The sequence below is a fragment of the Podarcis vaucheri genome (assembly GCF_965113315.1).
Source record: "Podarcis vaucheri genome assembly, chromosome: 13".
In the NCBI taxonomy this organism is placed as follows: Eukaryota; Metazoa; Chordata; class Lepidosauria; order Squamata; family Lacertidae; genus Podarcis; species Podarcis vaucheri.
The window spans coordinates 2,267,880-2,285,979 of record NC_138751.1 but is presented as its reverse complement, the minus strand read 5'-3'; the positions used below and the strand labels follow the sequence as shown (position 1 = coordinate 2,285,979).

General features: G+C 51.0%; 2 protein-coding genes and 1 long non-coding RNA gene across 4 annotated transcripts in view; all 3 read right to left on the bottom strand.

The window, feature by feature from the left end:
- Nucleotides 1-1,831: 1,831 nt before the first annotated feature.
- Nucleotides 1,832-6,173, bottom strand: LOC309518128 (stress-associated endoplasmic reticulum protein 2-like). The gene is made up of 3 exons (XM_082197974.1): nucleotides 5,968-6,173; nucleotides 3,648-3,720; nucleotides 1,832-2,408 (listed from the first exon to the last, which is right to left on the bottom strand). Exons 1-3 carry the CDS (start codon nucleotides 6,049-6,051, stop codon nucleotides 2,368-2,370), a joined length of 198 nt encoding a protein of 65 aa, XP_082054100.1. The 5' UTR covers nucleotides 6,052-6,173; the 3' UTR covers nucleotides 1,832-2,367.
- Nucleotides 6,174-8,038: 1,865 nt separating this feature from the next.
- Nucleotides 8,039-18,100, bottom strand: part of LOC309518163 — a 53,030-nt gene continuing 42,968 nt past the window's right edge. The window contains exon 2 of the long non-coding RNA XR_014213378.1: nucleotides 8,039-8,701. This is a non-coding gene — a long non-coding RNA (uncharacterized lncRNA). The remainder of the gene's footprint in view (nucleotides 8,702-18,100) is intronic.
- Nucleotides 9,643-18,100, bottom strand: part of LOC309517910 (polyamine-transporting ATPase 13A3-like) — a 58,983-nt gene continuing 50,525 nt past the window's right edge. For both annotated transcript variants that reach the window (XM_082197509.1, XM_082197510.1), the window contains exons 29-33: nucleotides 16,502-16,704; nucleotides 15,409-15,497; nucleotides 14,122-14,202; nucleotides 12,092-12,181; nucleotides 9,643-10,863 (exon numbers count right to left, since the gene is read on the bottom strand). In XM_082197509.1, coding sequence (XP_082053635.1) covers nucleotides 10,699-10,863; nucleotides 12,092-12,181; nucleotides 14,122-14,202; nucleotides 15,409-15,497; nucleotides 16,502-16,704 — 628 coding nt within the window. In that variant the 3' untranslated portion in view covers nucleotides 9,643-10,698. The remainder of the gene's footprint in view (nucleotides 10,864-12,091; nucleotides 12,182-14,121; nucleotides 14,203-15,408; nucleotides 15,498-16,501; nucleotides 16,705-18,100) is intronic.

The following is an 18,100-nucleotide window of genomic DNA, read 5'->3' as shown; positions in this document are numbered from 1 at the left end:
ATGATAATTGGGCTTGTGTGGAAAATAAGTAACGACATATTAGATGAAAGCAGCGTTCGTGGAATTCATAAGGGGGAAAAAAAGGAACCAAAAACCCCGCCCAGACTAGGCAAGGGGGGTGGGTGGGACGCTCTAGGACGAGGGCGCTCTGTGGCGCTCCGCCATGTTGGGGAGAAGAGGCGCGAAAGAGGAGATGGCTAGAGCGGCACGCGCTGCGTCTTCCGGCGAGGAGTCCGCCGGTGGCTAGAGTGTCATCAGCGCGACCATAGAGCTGGGTGAAAGGGCTAGAGTAGCGTGGCAAGCGGAAAGTCCCGGCTCGCTTTCGCCCCCGTTCCCCAACCGGGCGCCCTCCAGAGACTCCGCCTCCTGCCAGTGACAGCTGGGCAAGGCTCGCAGTGAGAGAGAGGATGGGAGTTGTAGTCTTAAAAGGAAATGTTCTCTTTTTTCTTTCTCCTCCTATGATGAAGCTGGATTTTAAAATTTTAATGTTTCAGTATTTTAAAGTTGTATTTTAATCTTGTTTTTCAGTTGCATTCATTCAACTTCTTTTTATTATTGCTTGTTAGCCGCCCTGAGCCCGGCCTTGGCTGGGGAGGGCGGGGTATAAATAAAAAATATTGTTATTATTATTATTAAAAGGAAATGTTTCCCTTTTAGAGGGCCAGGACCGCATAGCTGTCAACTTTCCCCTTTTCTTGCGAGGAATCCTATTCGGAATAAGGGAATTTCCCTTTAAAAAAAGAGAAACGTTGACAGCTATGCAGGACAGGGAAGGCTGCGCCAGGATGTTCTCTCCCTGGGCGCCCTGCTAACAGCAGCCCTGCAATGGGGTCTTTGATATTTATTTTATTTTAAAACCTCTTACCATGGAGATCCCCAATTTTTGCACCAAGTTCAGGCTGGCTGCCTCAGCCTGCATAACAGATCTGCCTCCCAGTTGTGTGTTTTTTCTAAGCCAGAAAAGATCCACACCCTTTGCCCTTTCTAATATAGGCACAGGGCTGGATGAATCCCTAACTGGAATTAAGACTGCCGGAAGAAATATCAACAACCTCAGATGTGCAGATGACACAACATTGATGGCAGAAAGTGAGGAATTAAAGAACCTTTTAATGAGGGTGAAATAGGAAAGCGCAAAATGTGGTCTGAAGCTCAACATCAAAAAAACGAAGATCATGGCCACTGGGCCCATCACCTCCTGGCAAACAGAAGGGGAAGAAATGGAGGCAGTGAGAGATTTGACTTTCTTGGGCTCCATGATCACTGCAGATGGTGACAGCAGCCACGAAATTAAAAGACGCCTGCTCCTTGGGAGAAAGGCAATGACAAACCTAGAAAGCATCTTAAAAAGCAGAGACATCACCTTGCCAACAAAGGTCCGTATAGTTAAAGCCATGGTTTTCCCAGTAGTGATGTATGGAAGTGAGAGCTGGACCATAAAGAAGGCTGATCGCCGAAGAACTGATGCTTTTGAATTATGGTGCTGGAGGAGACTCTTGAGAGTCCCATGGGCTGCAAGAAGATCAAACCTATCCATTCTTAAGGAAATCAGCCCTGAGTGCTCACTGGAAGGACAGATCCTGAAGCTGAGGCCCCAAGACTTTGGCCACCTCATGAGAAGAGGAGACTCCCTGGAAAAGACCCTGATGTTGGGAAAGATGGAGGGCGCAAGGAGAAGGGGACGACAGAGGATGAGATGGTTGGACAGTGTTCTCGAAGCTACCAGCATGAGTTTGACCAAACTGCGGGAGGCAGTGGAAGACAGGAGGGCCAGGCGTGCTCTGGTCCAGGGGGTCCCGAAGAGGCGGACACGACTAAATGACTCAACAACAACATGGTGACACTATTTATTAAGAAATTTAGAATTACTTGGGTTTGTGGCAAATATTCCAACAAGGCGACTTTATTTCAGCGGCTCGACCGGAATGGTGAGGGAGAATGAACTGCAGGTTGATAACAGGTTGAGAGGAATGTGAGCTCCGGAACAAGCCTCCCCAACTCTGCACCCCGTCCTCCAACCCAAAATGCCGCAAACCGGCTGTAGACCTTCCTCCTTGTTGCAACGCATCGTTTCAGTTCCAAAGGAAAAAGCCCCGCGCTTCCACGAGGCGAAGGGGAGAGGAGATGGATCGCCCCCGTTCAGTCCAGCGTCCCTCAGAAGTGGTCAACAGCTCAAGGGACAGAGAGCGGGGAGGGAATCGGTTCGGGGGTCTCACGAGAGCAGGCAGGGAGGGAGAGATCTGGTTCTTGGAAGCAGGCAGAGGAAGACTGTCATGGCTGTAACTTGGGAGGTCCAGAAAAGATCCCACAGTTCCCTGAGCGGAGGATTGGTGGCAGCAGTCGGAAAAGCATCCCGTCTTCTCCCCATTAACCCCCAAGTCGGATGCTCTGGATAATCTGGAAGATGGCTGTGAAAAGTAAGAGGGAGAAACGTAAGAATAACACGCTTAGATCCGGCCAATGTGCTCACCCACTCCAGGATCCTGTTCACACAGGGCAGAACAGCTTTACCTTTCAAAAATCTTAAATTATTGTTGCTACCGTATTTTTCGCTCTATAAGACGCACCAGACCATAAGACACAACTAGTTTTTGGAGGAGGAAAACAAGAAAAAAAATATTCTGAATCTCAGAAGCCAGAACAGCAAGAGGGATCTCTGTGCAGCGAAAGCAGCCATCCCTCTTGCTGTTCTGGCTTCTGGGATAGCTGCGCAGCCTCCATTCGCTCCATAAGACGCACACACACATTTCCCCTTACTTTTGAGGAGGGAAAAAGTGAGTCTTATAGAGCGAAAAATACGGTAATTCCCTCTGCCTGCACATCAAGCAGTGTGTGGATTTTATGAAATTAACTAAAAATGTTTTGGAGGGCCATGTGGGGAACAGCAGGTAATAAATCTAATAACAATAATAAATAATAATAATTTAACCAGACCTTTTCAGTAAGTGTTTCTTGTCAATGAGGGACGCGGGTGGCGCTGTGGTCTAAACCACTGAGCCTCTTGGGCTTGCCGATCGGAAGGTCGGCGGTTCGAATCCCTGCGACGGGGTGAGCTCCCGTTGCTCAGTCCCTGCTCTTGCCAACCTAGCAGTTCGAAAGCACACCAGTGCGAGTAGATAAATAGGTACCGCTCCAGTGGGAAGGTAAACGGCGTTTCCGTGCGCTCTGGCATCTGTCACGGTGTCCCGTTGTGCCAGAAGCGGTTTAGTCCTGCTGGCCACATGAGCCGGGAAGCTGTCTGTGGACAAAATGCCGTCTCCCTTGCCCTGAAAGCGAGATGAGCGCCGCATCCCCATACTTGCCTTTGACTGGACTTAACCGTCCAGGGGTCCTTTACCTTTTACCTTCTTGTCCATGTTAAGTGAATTTATCTTTCCATGCCTCTTTCATAACCTTTGTGTACACTGCTTAAGCAATATCTAAATTGTTGAAATAAATGAGTAAAAATGTTCTTCCGGGAGCAGTTGCTCTCTCTTGTGAACACACACACGCATTTTATCCTTGTTTCTGTGAGGATAAAATGGGGAGTTGCATTTGCCACCCTGAGCTTTTTAAGGAAAAGAGAGACACGGCGGCGGGTTGGGCTGGATGACCCCTGGGGGTCCCTTTCAATTCTATGAGAAACTGTTAATAAATGGGAAACTCACCTGATCCGCAGACCACGAAGACGAAGAGCGCCAGGAGCCAGGGACCAACGGGGGCTTTTTCCTCTTGGGGTGTCTTCGCAGAAGGGAAAGAGACCAGGAGAGGGTTAGAGAGATCATCTACCACCTGCAATTCCTTCTATTTGCTTATTGTGGGATAAATCTGGGCTTATTCCTGCCTATTCCCCTTTCCTGCAGCCTCAATCTGAGGTCTGGGGGGGGGGGAGCACCTGTGAGGACAGGAGGGGGCACAACTTTCCTAAGTGTCTTCCCTCACATTCCCAAAATTCCCTTTTAATACTTCCCCCCCCCCATTTGATCATAGGACAGCAATACACAGATGGGCTCAGAGACCATTATTATTATTATTATAATACTTATTTATACCCCCCCCCGTTTCCCCCCAGACTGGGACTGGAGGCGGCTTACGCAAACTAAACTGACGCAGATGAAACGCAAGCAGCTAAAAATGTAGAAAATATAACTGTTTAGCTACAATTATCTTCCATGCGTTTTTAGCTTTCTGCAACTCTTATAGGTTTACCCCTATTGAAATGCAGATAATAAACACAGGGCAAAATCAGAAAACTGGCAGAAGAGGCCCTGGAAATTAATAGAAACTAATCAGGGTGGGGGAGTCCTTCCAAGGATAGACCCCCCCATTCCAGCCCCCTTAAGAGACAATTGCAATCGCCCCTCAAAAAAAACCAGGCTTTCCCTAAGCAACCCCTCCAGCGGTGAGGGTGCAACTCCGCTCTCCTTTCCGCAGAAGACCCCAGGGTGCTCAAATGGGGAGGGGGCTTTGCTCCCAGGGAATTCAGGGTGCATGGATGGGGTTGCAGCCTCAGACTTACCTGTGGGGTTTTTTTGGGGGGGGGCAAGAGTTCAGGTGATCCTCCCCACTCCCCTCCGAACCTCATCCCTCCTGACCTAAGCTGCTCCCCCCCCCCCCGTCTTTGCAAATATCTCAAAGGAGGAGGGGGGATTCTGAAATAAATTCATTGCTTCCCCAATTCTTCATCTCCCCACAAGCCGAGGTGCTTCCCCCTTTCACCCCCCATTGCAAAGTCCCCCTCCCCACTTTCACCCCCCATCGCAAAGTCCCCCTCCCCACTTTCACCCCCATCGCAAAGTCCCCCTCCCCACTTTCACCCCCCATCGCAAAGTCCCCCTCCCCACTTTCACCCCCCTTTGCAAAGCCCCCTCCCCACTTTCACCCCCCATCTCAAAGTCCCCCTCCCCACTTTCACCCCCATCGCAAAGTCCCCCTCCCCACTTTCACCCCCATCGCAAAGTCCCCCTCCCCACTTTCACCCCCATCGCAAAGTCCCCCTCCCCACTTTCACCCCCCTTTGCAAAGCCCCCTCCCCACTTTCACCCCCCATTGCAAAGTCCCCCTCCCCACTTTCACCCCCCATCTCAAAGTCCCCCTCCCCACTTTCACCCCCCTTTGCAAAGCCCCCTCCCCACTTTCACCCCCCATTGCAAACTCCCCCTCCCCACTTTCACCCCCCCATCTCAAAGTCCCCCTCCCCACTTTCACCCCCATCGCAAAGTCCCCCTCCCCACTTTCACCCCCATCGCAAAGTCCCCCTCCCCACTTTCACCCCCATCGCAAAGTCCCCCTCCCCACTTTCACCCCCATCTCAAAGTCCCCCTCCCCACTTTCACCCCATCGCAAAGTCCCCCTCCCCACTTTCACCCCCCTTTGCAAAGCCCCCTCCCCACTTTCACCCCCATTGCAAAGTCCCCCTCCCCACTTTCACCCCCCATCTCAAAGTCCCCCTCCCCACTTTCACCCCCCTTTGCAAAGCCCCCTCCCCACTTTCACCCCCATCGCAAAGTCCCCCTCCCCACTTTCACCCCCCATCTCAAAGTCCCCCTCCCCACTTTCACCCCCATTGCAAACTCCCCCTCCCCACTTTCACCCCCCCATCTCAAAGTCCCCCTCCCCACTTTCACCCCCATCGCAAAGTCCCCCTCCCCACTTTCACCCCCATCGCAAAGTCCCCCTCCCCACTTTCACCCCCATCTCAAAGTCCCCCTCCCCACTTTCACCCCCATCGCAAAGTCCCCCTCCCCACTTTCACCCCCCTTTGCAAAGCCCCCTCCCCACTTTCACCCCCCATTGCAAAGTCCCCCTCCCCACTTTCACCCCCCTTTGCAAAGTCCCCCTCCCCACTTTCACCCCCCTTTGCAAAGCCCCCTCCCCACTTTCACCCCCCATTGCAAACTCCCCCTCCCCACTTTCTGCCCTTTCCGATTCCCCCTCCCTAGTTCACCCCCACCCATTGCAAACTCCCCCCAGCCCCCCCCCATATACCGGGGCCCGATGGAGACCCCCCCTCTGCGTGATGCTCTTGCTGTGTCTCTCGTTGGCCACTTTCATCCTTTGCACCCCAGACATGGCGGCGAGTTGGGGGGGGGGGCTGGTCAAGGTGGGGGTGGGTGGGCAAAGACCACCACCTCTGGAGCAGCTGCCGCTGTTGTCGTGGCGCCTTGGGCGGGGGGCCGCCTCCTTTCCCACCCCCCAACCCCGGCTCCTCCCCGCGCAGGCGCAGCTTCCTGACGCCGCCCAGGAGGCCGCCATGTTGGCCTCTGCCCACAGTACCGCCGCCACCTAGTAGAAGGGCCGAATTCTCCCTGACGCCACCAAGGGCTACCGTATTTCTCCTAGTAGGGAGGCACATTGTTGTAGAACAGGAGGGGAAAGTTCGAAAAAGAGCCACTGAAACGAAGAGAGAGATTCCCTCTTAGCCTAGGAGGAAAGTATTGCAGCATTTGGGGTTTTCCAGTATAATAAACAAAAATCTGCCCTTCTTCCCTTACGGGGGACACAAGAGCCCTTATAGAGTCCTTTGCAGGTTCTCCATCAGTCGGAGAAAAGAAGAGAGGCCAAGCAGAGAATATGGAGAAGCAAAGCAGCTAGTCTGGTCTTTATTGATCTGTTGCAACAGGGTGCCCCCTTCACACGCAGGAGGAGGAGGAGGACCCAGAACCCAGGTGTGCCCGCCCTCATATAGACATTTTAAATTGCCAGCCCTGGAGTCAAAGACCACCCCCAGAAACATCACACCTACATCACAGAAAAGGTGGTCTACAACAGAAATCTGAGTGCGTTGTTTATCTCCTGTCTGGCAGGTTACCTGTTAATGCTCACTTGATTGGATACCCTGGGGAGCCTGGCCAGTCTTTTGCAATGATAAATACTTAATTCCTGAGCCAGGTCACAGGCTCACACCCTATTCATACACAGACATACCCTTCAGACAGGATTTGTGAAGGAAAAGACAACGGGGAGGCTTTTCCATTTTCCTTCGACCTTGCAGAGAAATCATTTGGTCAGATTGGGAGTCAGAACGGTTTCAGGACTGTCTTCCTGTGCTGCTTCAGACATGTGGTTAATATGTTGATGTACGGTGTTTGCTTGGTACATTTATGAACATTTATTAAATATATAAGACCTTAATTTTTTTATTTCACCAGTTTGAAGAAGAGGCTCGGATCCTGTTTGCCAGATTCCCATTTAGGCAACTGTTCAGCTGCTGTGAGCTTAGGGGGCTGGACATGGCCTGATCCAGCGGGGCTTTTTCTTCTCCGTCCCAAATACAAAGCAAATTCCCCAACTGATGGAGAACCTGCAAAGGACTCTATAAGGGTCCTTGTGCCCCCCATAAGGGAATAAGGGCAGATTTTCGTTTATTACCGATGAAAGGGGCCAGAAAAAGCACAAGGGGCAAAAAGCAATTCCGACTTTCTTGTCCCACCTCGTTTTGACATTCTAATTCCCCTGCGCTTGGCAAGGCTGCAAAAAGATCTACTGCCCTCGTCATCCGTAGGACTGCAATGTCAGCACAAACTCCTGTCAGGTGCAGCGCATGCAGAAATGGTCGTTTCCAAGCCTGTAAATAAAATTAATCCGTTCCCATTATTCCTCTTTGGGGCAAAAACAAGTGTGGGGAAATATTTTCCCCTCTATCTCTCCAGAACTTTTGGAAGGGAAGAAGAATTAGAGAGAGAGAGAGAGAGAGAGAGAGAGAGAGATTTTCTCCCACAATCAACAATAATATAGAGGGTTTTTAAAAACAAATCTATAAATTTTGTAATAAATAAAATTTATTAAATGTGTTAAAACACCTGTAGCTGTTGATAAGGGATTAAGATCAAGACTGAATGTAATTGGATGAATTCAGACTTCGGAAGAAGGATGAAACAAAAACATCTCGCCTTGAAATCCAGCACGCGGGAGGCCACGCAAAATGTGTAATTGGCTTTATAACTGATATATATTTGAATCTGAATTGCCATTTGAAATGGATAACGTGCGGTTTATATCGGATTTTAGTAAATGAAAATTTAAAAAATAATTAGTTACAAAAAACCCCAACAACGTAGAAGTTTTACATATAATAATCTTTATTTATTTATTTTCCTTTTAATAAAAAAAAGAAAGCCAGTGAAAGAAAAAGTAGTTTAAAAGCCGCCCCCGCCCCCCTTCGGAGGCAGCGGCTTTCTGTTCCTTGATCCCAAAAGAGGGGCACAGGACCCCCACCCAAAGGCTCTTGCTTCGCCCCCCAAACTGCCAGAGGAGGAGCGAGGTATCCAAAAGACACCCCCCTTTAAAAAGACCAGCCCCGTGTCAAACTTCCCCCACCCCCCCAAAAGAACCGACTTAAAAACCCTGGACTCTTCTGCAGAGGTAATTAACCGTAATACTAATTCCTGGTACCGTTAAAAACAGGGCAGGTGGGGCGTTTATGGGGGCCGGAATAGGGGAGGAAAGGGGGGGACGTACCAGCTAACCGTTGCTGCGCAGCACAACCGGATCCAGTGCACATTTGACTTGCGCCATTTCAGCCATGCGCGGCTGAAACGGCGCAAGTCGAATCCGGGCGAGGTGGAGAGTTCGAGGGCTGTTTTCGCACCAGGTCCACCTGGGGTTACCCAGGACGTAAAGAGCCTCTAAGCCAGGGGTCAGCAAACGTACCGCGCCTCGGGCCGGTGTCTCCAGCGCTGATTGCGCGGCGGGCCGGATGAGCTCCGGAAACTTACTGGCACTGCGCTGCGTGGCCGCCCACTTCCGGGTCGGAGGAGCACCGGAAATAGCTTGTGTGCATGTGCACCAGAAAGAACGCCTGCGCATGTGCAAATAATGCTTGCACAAGCGCACAAGCTATTTCCGGTGCTCCTCCGACCCAGAAGTGGGCGGCCACGCAGCGCAGCGCCGGTAAGAGTGGGCGGCGGGGGTTGCCACGGGTCGGATAAACAAGTCTCTTGGGCCTGATCCGGCCCGCGGGCCTTAATTTGGGGACCCCTGCTCTAAGCTCTCCGATATGCTTGGGGAGTGAGATGCCTGCTCATTGCACTGGCTATGTAAATTGACATCCAAGTTCCTGCACTGCCACACACACCCCAGGTACCCTAGAGCCCCGCAAGGTTGGTTTCTGCTCATTTATTCTGTAAAATCCATGTGCCGATTGATGGCAAGCACCTCAAAGCGGTTTCTCCCAAAAGATGAAACTACGAAATTGAGGGGAACTTGATCAACGGCAGCAATTTAAAACGTACAGTCATACCTCATGTTACACCCGCTTCATGTTACCGTATTTTTCGCCCCATAAGGTGCACCGGACCATAACACGCACCTAGTTTTTTTTTGGGGGGGGGGTCAAGAAAAAAAATCTTATTCCCCCCCCCCCCAGCCCCAAAGAGCAAAGAAGCCAAGACAGCCAGCGGGATCCATCCCGCTGGCTGTCTTGGAAGAAGAAGAAGAGTTTGGATTTGATATCCCGCCTTTCACTCCCTTTAAGGAGTCTCAAAGCGGCTAACAATCTCCTTTCCCTTCCTCCCCCACAACAAACCCTGTGAGGTGAGTGAGGCTGAGAGACTTCAGAGAAGTGTGACTGGCCCAAGGTCACCCAGCAGCTGCATGTGGAGGAGCGGGGAAGCGAACCCGGTTCCCCAGATTATGGGACTACCGCTCTTAACCACTTATGCACCGGCGCCTCTCACTCTCCAGGCTTCAGCGAAAGCAAGGCAAAGCACTCCCTCTGCGCTTTGGAGGCTTCGCGTTGCTATCGCTGAAGCCAGGGAGCCTGCATTCGCTCCATGGGACTAACACACAGGTCCCCTTAATTTTTGGAGTGAAAAATACAGTACGTTCTTTCAGGTTGCGACCCACGGCAACCCGGGAGTACCGGAAAGGGTTACCTCCGGGTTTCGCCGCTTGTGCATGAGCGCAAAATGATGTCACACGCATGTGCAGATGCGGCGAATCGCAACCCGCGCATGCGTAGACGCTCTGCTGCGGGTTGCGTCCTTTTCATGTTGCGAATGGGCCTCCAGAACGGATCCCGTTCGCAACCAGAGGTACCACTGTAGTTGAAATGGGTTGAAATTCCAAGTCGGGTTTCTAAGCGCCCGGTCAGGCTTGCCTAAAGGAGAACGCTTTTAAGCAGGTGCTGAAAGGGGCATAGCTGAAAGCGCTCGCTTTGGGATCAATAGGCGGGGAGTTCCAAAGTCTGCAGGCGCTGCTGCGCCGAACGATCGAGGGCTTGTGAGCGCAGGAAACGGGGGTTACGCAGCCCCGATTCTGCCGATCGAAGAGGCTGAGTGGGCAAATGTGGAGCGATGAGGCGATCTCGGAGGCTAAGGGCCTTTTAAGCTCCCCCCGCTTTGCTTGCTGGGCTCTGGGGTACAGGGGATCCCCCCCCGGCGCTTGGGTGACTCCCAGGGTTTGGATACAAACCATTTTCGCGTATGCGCAGAACCCTCGGAACCGAACCGCCGCTGCGTGAGATGTGATTGTGCCGCACGGAACGCTACATGGGCTTGGAGCGTGGGGTCTCGCCACGCCCACCTTACGGAGAGAAATAGCAGCTTGCAAACTACAGTTCCCAAGAGGCGCTTCCCCTCAACGAACCCAACAAAGAAAGGGTGTGGAATAAATAATAACGATAATAAAAGCTCGGAGGCGTTTTCCCGGCAAGGACTGCGGCTGCAGCAACACAAGCGCCTCTTCGCCTTGTGCGCCCGGTTCCTGCGGGGTCCGCCATCAGGCGCTGCTCTCGGCGGGGGGCACCTGGGCCCGGGTGCTCGTCTGGGGCTGGGGAGGCCAGTCCGGGTCGAAGAGGAGTTCCTGGGCCAGGCGCTTGTATTTGGCCCGTGGAGGGGCGTTCCGGCGGCAGGAGTAGCCAGGCGCCCCCTCGTCCAGCTCCAGCTGCAATGGGGAGAGGAAAAGGGGGTCAGCATCTTTGGACAGCTCTGGGAGCCCAGAATCGAAAACCATTTCCCCCAAAAGACAAAAGTTTTTCTTATAGGTCAATTCTGTGTCCAGGGCATCTGTCTACCAGCTCCACCTGGTAGGCAGGCTGAGACCCTTCCTGCCCGCAGACTGTCTGGCCAGAGTGGTGCATGCTCTGTTGCTGCATAGCAGGGGGTTGGGCTGGATGATCTCTGGGGTTCCCTTCCAACCCTGCAGTTCCGTGATTCTATGACCTCAGAAGGTGGTGGACTCTCCTTTGTTTTTTGGAAGGGTAACAGAGGCTCGAAGGCCACCTGTCAGGGAGTCTTTAGTTGTGAATCCTTCTCTGAGAACCTTGGGGATCCAAAGATGTGGGGAGGAGATGATGATGATGATGATGATGAATTATTTATACCCCAACCATCTGGCTGGGTTTCCCCAGCCACTCTGGGCGGCTTCCAACAAAATATTAAAAATACATTAAAACAGGGGTCAGCAAACTTTTTCAGCAGGGGGCCGGTCCACTGTCCCTCAGAGTTTGTGGGGGGGGCAGACTATTTTTGGGGGGGTGGCGGGGGGAAATGAACGAATTCCTCTGCCCCACAAATAACCCAGAGATGCATTTTAAATAAAAGGGCACATTCTATTCATGTAAAAACACGCTGATTCCAGGACCGTCCACAGGCCGGATTGAGAAGGCGATTGGGTCGGATCCTGCCCCTGGGCCTTAGTTTGCCTACCCAAGCAACAAAACATCAGACATTAAAAACTTCCCTGAATAGGGCTGCCTTCAGATGTCTTCTAAACGTCAGAGTTGTTTATTTCCTTGACATCTGATGGGAGGGCGTTCCACAGGGCAGGCAGTACGGACCATTGTTCTCCCTGCACATCAGTCAAGTATCCCGGCAGCTTTGGAGTACCAACCCACATAATCTATGGGGTTCCGACACACCCTCCCACTGGCTGCTCCCCACGCCCTGCCCTCTTCCTCACAAGAGAAGCAGCGTGGTTTAGTGGTTAGAGTGTCGGACTAGGGCCTGGGGCAAACCCGATGGGTGATGAGATTGGCTGCCAGCCCCTCACTCTCAGCCTTGCCTCCTTCACAGGGTCGTTGTGGGGAGAACCACGCGCACCACTTTGAGCTCGCTGCGGGAAAAGGAGGGAAGTAAAGTAACAAACCCACAAACCGTCGGTCTGCCCGTACCTGTGGGTAGGGGGCCCGATTCGGATACTCGTACTTCCTCCTCGTGTAGCAAACCCGCTGCCACAGGGTATCGCAGTCGCAGACAAAGTTCTAGGCGATACAAAAATTAAAGAGACCCAGGGTGAGGGTTTTTATTTTGTTTTAAAAACGTCCCAATATTCATTGCGTTGAACCTTTGGCTTGAATGCCTCCACGAATGTTCCCTGCATTTTGTGACTCTCACGCCTCCCTCCTTTTGATATACCCCAGGGAAGTTGATACCAATGTACCGTATTTTCTGCTCCACAAGACGCACCTGACCATAAGACGCACCTAGTTTTTAGAGGAGGAAAACAAGGGAAAAAATATTCTGAAGGAAACGGTGGATGTATGATTTTTGTGGTTCATGCTGTGGCCACAGATGTGTGATTTGACGGTGAGTTTGGGGTAGCCCAAAGCAAAAATCCTGAGGATCCATATGGATCCGTGCTTTGTAACCACATTTTTGCGCCATTGCGGCCCCACAAAACAGTGGATGCATGGTTTTTTGGTGCAGGCTGCAGCCATGGACATGCTATGTGATCTGATGGTGAATTTGGGGTGACCCAATGCAAAAATCCTGAGGATCCATGGGCTTTTACCTCCCCCCTCCCAGGCAGCCTCCTTTATTGCTAGCATCCCTTATCTCCTTCCTGATCACTTATTGATCAGCTGTTTTCTTTCAACATTCCCTTCCCTCTTGTTTGCCTTAGTGTCTTTTCCTTAGCTGGAACAGTTTTTTGCTCCTCCTTTTCTTCTAACTTCTCTCCTCATTGCTTTAGTCTTCCTGTCTCCTCTCCTTGCAAGTTAGCTGTCATTAACTCCCCCCTCCCAGGCAGCCTCCTTTATCTCTACCGTCCCTTATCTCTCTCCCCATCGGCAAATGATCAGCGGCTTTGTTTCAACACCCACTTCCCTCTTTCAAAAAAAAGAGAGCATGATCTGCTTTTTGCCCCTGGGCAATTCGGCTCCAGGGACCACACATTCGCTCCGTAAGATGCACCGACATTCCCCCTTACTTTTTAGGAAGAAAAAATAAGTGTGTCTTATGGAGTGAAAAATACGGTATCTTGATATCCCTTGGCCTGTAACCTGATGTATGGAGTTTGGTGTTTCAGGATTCCTCGGTTGCTGTGTCTGAACTGCTACCTAAGTCAAAATAAAAAAAATTCCTTCCAGTAGCACCTTAAAGACCAACTAAGTTAGTTCTTGGTATGAGCTTTCGTGTGCATGCACACTTCTTCAGATACACTGAAACAGAAGTTGGCAGATCCTTCTATATAGTGAGAAGGTGGGGAGGGGTATTACTCAGAAGGGTGGTGGGAATGGGAGATTGGCAGATAGCTGAGATGAGCCTGTTGATGACTCTTAACGACTGCAATAGGTCTTACAGGAAAAGGCAAGGGGTGAGAAGGTGAGAAATGGCTTAGTCATGTATAATGAGATAAGAATCCAATGTCTCTGTTCAGACCAGGTCTCTCCATGGTTTTAAGTTTGGTAATGAGTTGCAATTCAGCAGCTTCTCTTTTCCAGTCTATTTCTGAAAGCTCATACCAAGAACTAACTTAGTTGGTCTTTAAGGTGCTACTGGAAGGAATTTTTTTATTTTGACTATGGCAGACCAACACGGCTACCTATCTGTAACTGCTACCTAAGTGTCATTCTGATATGTCTCTGGGCAGCCTTTTCGAACTGGCTCTTCCAAGCCACGGGTTAGCAGGGCTGCCCTATTGCCATAGCTGTAATAAACGTTGGGAGGGTCCTTCATGGATTAATCGTTTTATTTAAGAGGCGGCCCCTCACCTGCGTAACGAACAATCCAGTACAGAAGCAAGCTCTTGCCGTACAGGTTAAGGAGGGAGGCGAACAGAGAGAACGACAGGCTTGGTCTGTTACGGGACGGAGACTTGGAAACCCAAATTGGGGAGAGGAAAAGAGCACACCCACTCCCCTGCCCCCTCGGCAAACACCCCCAAGAGGGGAGCAGGATCCTTCCCCTCTCCCCGACTCACCTCCAGGGAGAGGGACAGCGCCAGGTTGCTCAGCGTCAAGGCCAGCAGGATGAGTCTCCACTCAAAGGGGATGCAAGCCAGCTGGAAAAAAGAGGGGGCAGTGAGTCTTGCTTTCCTTCCATGGCAGAGGTTCCCAAAATGAGTTGGAGGACCCTTCAGTGGTCCGGGGGTTCCTTAGAGGGATGCTAAGAGCCAAGCTTTGAAAAGCTGTTATCCCGGGCTCACGTTCAGCCAATTTATAGCTGTATAAATGATACCTGAAGGAGCGTCTCCACCCCCATTGTTCGGCCCGGACACAGAGGTCCAGCTCCGAGGGCCTTCTGGTGGTTCCCTCCCTGTGAGAAGCGAGGTTGCAGGGAACCAGGCAGAGGGCCTTCTCGGTGGTGGCACCCTCCCATCAGATGTCAAGGAGTTAAAGTACTATCTGACTTTTAGAAGACATCTGGAGGCAGCCCTGTTTAAAGGTAAAGGTAAAGGGACCCCTGACCATTAGGTCCAGTCGTGGACGACTCTGGGGTTGCGGCGCTCATCTCGCTTTATTGGCCGAGGGAGCCAGCGTACAGCTTCCGGGTCATCTGGCCAGCATGACTAAGCCGCTTCTGGCGAGCCAGAGCCGCGCACGGAAAAGCCGCTCACCTTCCTGCTGGAGCAGTACCTATTTATCTACTTGCACTGGTGTGCTTTCGAACTGCTAGGTGGGCAGGAGCAGGGATTGAGCAACGGGAGCTCACTGTATTGCGGGGATTCGAACCACTGACCTTGTGAACGGCAAGCCCTAGGCTCAATGGTTTAGACCACAGCACCACCCGTGTCCCTTAGCCCTGTTTAGGGAAGTCTTTAATGTTTGATTGCATTTTTAATATTCTGTTGGGAGCCATCCAGAGTGGCTGGGGAAACCCAGCTAGATTTGTAGGGTATTTAATAATAATAATAATAATAATAATAATAATGATGATGATGATAATATCTGCAAACTGCCCTTCACCTGAAGATTTTGGGGCGGTTCACAGCATAAAAACAAAAGGTTAAAGCATTAATCATTTAATTTTAGGATTAAATATTACACCCTCTCCCCTTTGACCAGTCCCCCACACCGAATCAGCTGCCCCAACCAGGCTCTCAGGACCTTAGTGTCGCCCTAGATAAGGCTGCTGGACTTGGGAGTATCCCCAAATCTGCAACGGGGAGTACGAGACAGCAGAGACTTGCTCAGCTGCAGAATCGAGAGGGGGCCCCTCCAGCTCACAGCGTCCTGGGCTGAGTGGGGGGCAGTTGCAGGCCCCTTACCTCAAAGAATTCATCCAAGGCAGGGATGGGCCAGAGGAGGAGGAAGAGCAGAAAGCCGGAGGTGGCTGCGAGGGAGACGACAAACAGCGCTGAAAAACAGGAGCAAAGCGTCAGCCAGCAGGATTTATAAACTCACTTTGTTTCATAAAGTTTATACACTGCTTGATTGTAAAAAGGAGGGAAAAACCCACCTCTAAGCCGTTAAGAAAGAATCACAGAAGTCCACTAAACAATGAATATCACAATCCTTGTTGTTTTGAAATACTAGTTATTTAAAATTGTTGTCCAAAGACACACCGTAATTTTCGCTCTATGGGACGCACTTTTTCCCCTCCAAAAATTAAGGGGAAATGTGTGTGCATCCTATGGAGCAAATGCAGGCTCCTTGTGCTGCGCTCCGAAGGCTTCGGGTTCCTTTAGCGGAAGCCGGGAAAGCAGGACTCTCCTGGCTTCAGCCAAAGGAACCCGAAGCCTTTAGAACGCAGCGTGAGGTTCCACTGCGCTCCAAAGGCTTCAGCCACGCGCCTGCCTAGAAGCCAGAGTGTGACAGAAGGGTCTCCTTCTGTTCCTTCTCCAGCTTCGCTTGAAGGGGCGCTGCGCGGTTCTCCCTCTCTGTGCAGCGCCTCTGCTTTGCAGGAGAGGCGACGCGCAGAGGGAGAACTGCGCAGCGCCCCTTCAGCCATGCGCCTGCCTGGAAGCTGGAGGAGGGACAGAAGGGTCTCCTCTTCTCCGCTCGCTGTCTTGACTTGTGCCATAGCCGTGCGCAACCCCTCCGGCAGGGAGAGGTTGCGCGCAGCCTGTACGCTGCTCTTTGGGGCTGGGGGGGGGGGATAAGATTTTCCCGTTTGATTTCCCCCTATAAAAACTAGGTGCGCCCTATGGAGCGAAAAACTATCATGCAAAAGTATTGTTTTTAAAAGAGCAAGCAGTGGCGGGCAGGCATAGAACCACGTTCCCTGAAACCCCAAAGCCACGCCGAGTCGAGCAATCGCTTAACCTCCCGATCCCTTGCTTGAATTTGGGGTTTCGCCCCCCCCGAACTGTGTTCGCTGAAACGGGTCCCGAGAGTCCGATGCGGCGCTGGCGGACTCACCGTTGGTGCGGGTGGGCTGGCGGAAGGGGCGTCCCTTGGCAAAGGCCAGCGCCACAGACACGTACTGGAAGCAGGAGACGTAGAACAGGGTGGTGTTTTCGAAGCCGCGCACGGAGTCCTCGTCATCCTCGCCGCTGCCTTCCGGCGCCGACCCTGCGGTGACGTTTGCCAGGGTTGTGCCGTTGGGAAGAAGGCTGCAGGTCCTGGGGGAGGGAGGAGGAGGAGGAGACCCCCGTCAAGCTCGTTCGCTGACACCCCACCTTTCCCGAAAGCTCAAGGCAGCGGACAAAGAGAAAGGCATATATAACTGTCCAAGAAAGATGTTAAATTATTTTTGTATGCCACAACCGCTGCTCGAATTTTGTTAGCTAAGAATTGGAAAACACAAGAAGTTCCAACAGTGGAAGATTGGCAGATGACGATGATGGACTTTTCGGAGCTAGCCGACCTGACCGGAAGAGTCCATGACCAGAAGGAGGAGGACTATCAGGAAGAATGGACGAAATTTAAAGACTATTTAGTTAAATATGTTAAGTTAAATTAATTGGAGAAGCTTGCACATAACAGACAGGCTCAGGACATAACTAGGTAATGGATGAATTAATATGTTTAATACTGAATTGGAAAGGAAAATATAATGATGTCGAGTGATTAAGTTAATTTTATAAGAATAGTGGTTTTGGAAAACCGTTAAAATGATATACACTGAAAATCAACCAGGGGGATACGAGGAAGTCATTTAACAATGCTATTAAGTTTGGTTTAAATACGGTTGAGATTTATGTTTGTTTGTTTAAAAAAATCTTTGGAAAATCAATAAAAATTTTTTTTGAGGAAAAGGCATCTATATGCTATATAAATATACACGTAACGCATTCCAGATGCAGCAAACCAGCTTTCCCCGCAGGGGTTTACGATATGGAAAACGAACCATGGAAAGAGAAGAAGGGACGAATATCTTAAGGACTTAAAACGAGTCTTTTAAATTGTAAAACAGAAAATTTTATAAAAATTACCGTATTTTTCGCTCTATAACACGTACCTGACCATAACACGCATGTAGTTTTTAGAGGAGGAAAACAAGAAAAAAATATTCTAAACGAAACAGTGGATGTATGATTTTTGTGGTTCATGCTGTGGCCACAGACATGTGATCTGATGGTGAGTTTGGGGTAGCCCAATGCAAAAATCCTGAGGATCCATGTGGATCACGTTTTAAGTGGGGAGGGAGGGAAAAGCACTCAAGGGACAAGGAACAGGCGTGGGGTGGGTGGAGAAGGATGCTGCTAATAATGCAGAAGAGGGGTATAAGGGGAGAAGGCTCCTCTCCTCTCCCGCTTTGCTCCTTTAAAGGCTCTGCTTCTCTCCCTCCTCCCCGGCTCGCTGAAAAACTTTGCTGCTATTTAGCCAGCTGAGTGGGGAGGAGAGAGGGACAGAGAGCCTGCTTGCGAAAAACTTTGCTGCTATTTAGCGAGCTGTTCTCTCCCTCCTCCCCGGCTCGCTGAAAGAAACAGCTCCGAATTCGTGTAAGTGGCTCCTCTCCCGCTTTGCTCCTTTAAAGCAAGCAGGCTCTCTGTCCCTCTCTCCTCCCCACTCAGC

Excerpts from the sequence above, each read along its gene's own strand:
- LOC309518128 (XM_082197974.1), bottom strand. The coding sequence starts at position 6,051 with ATGTCTGGGGTGCAAAGGATGAAAGTGGCCAACGAGAGACACAGCAAG. Across the intron at positions 3,721-5,967 it reads GGGGTCTCCATCGGGCCCCG|ACACCCCAAGAGGAAAAAGC; the intron begins GTATATGGGGGG and ends CCTTCTGCGAAG. Across the intron at positions 2,409-3,647 it reads CTTCGTGGTCTGCGGATCAG|CCATCTTCCAGATTATCCAG; the intron begins GTGAGTTTCCCA and ends TACTTTTCACAG.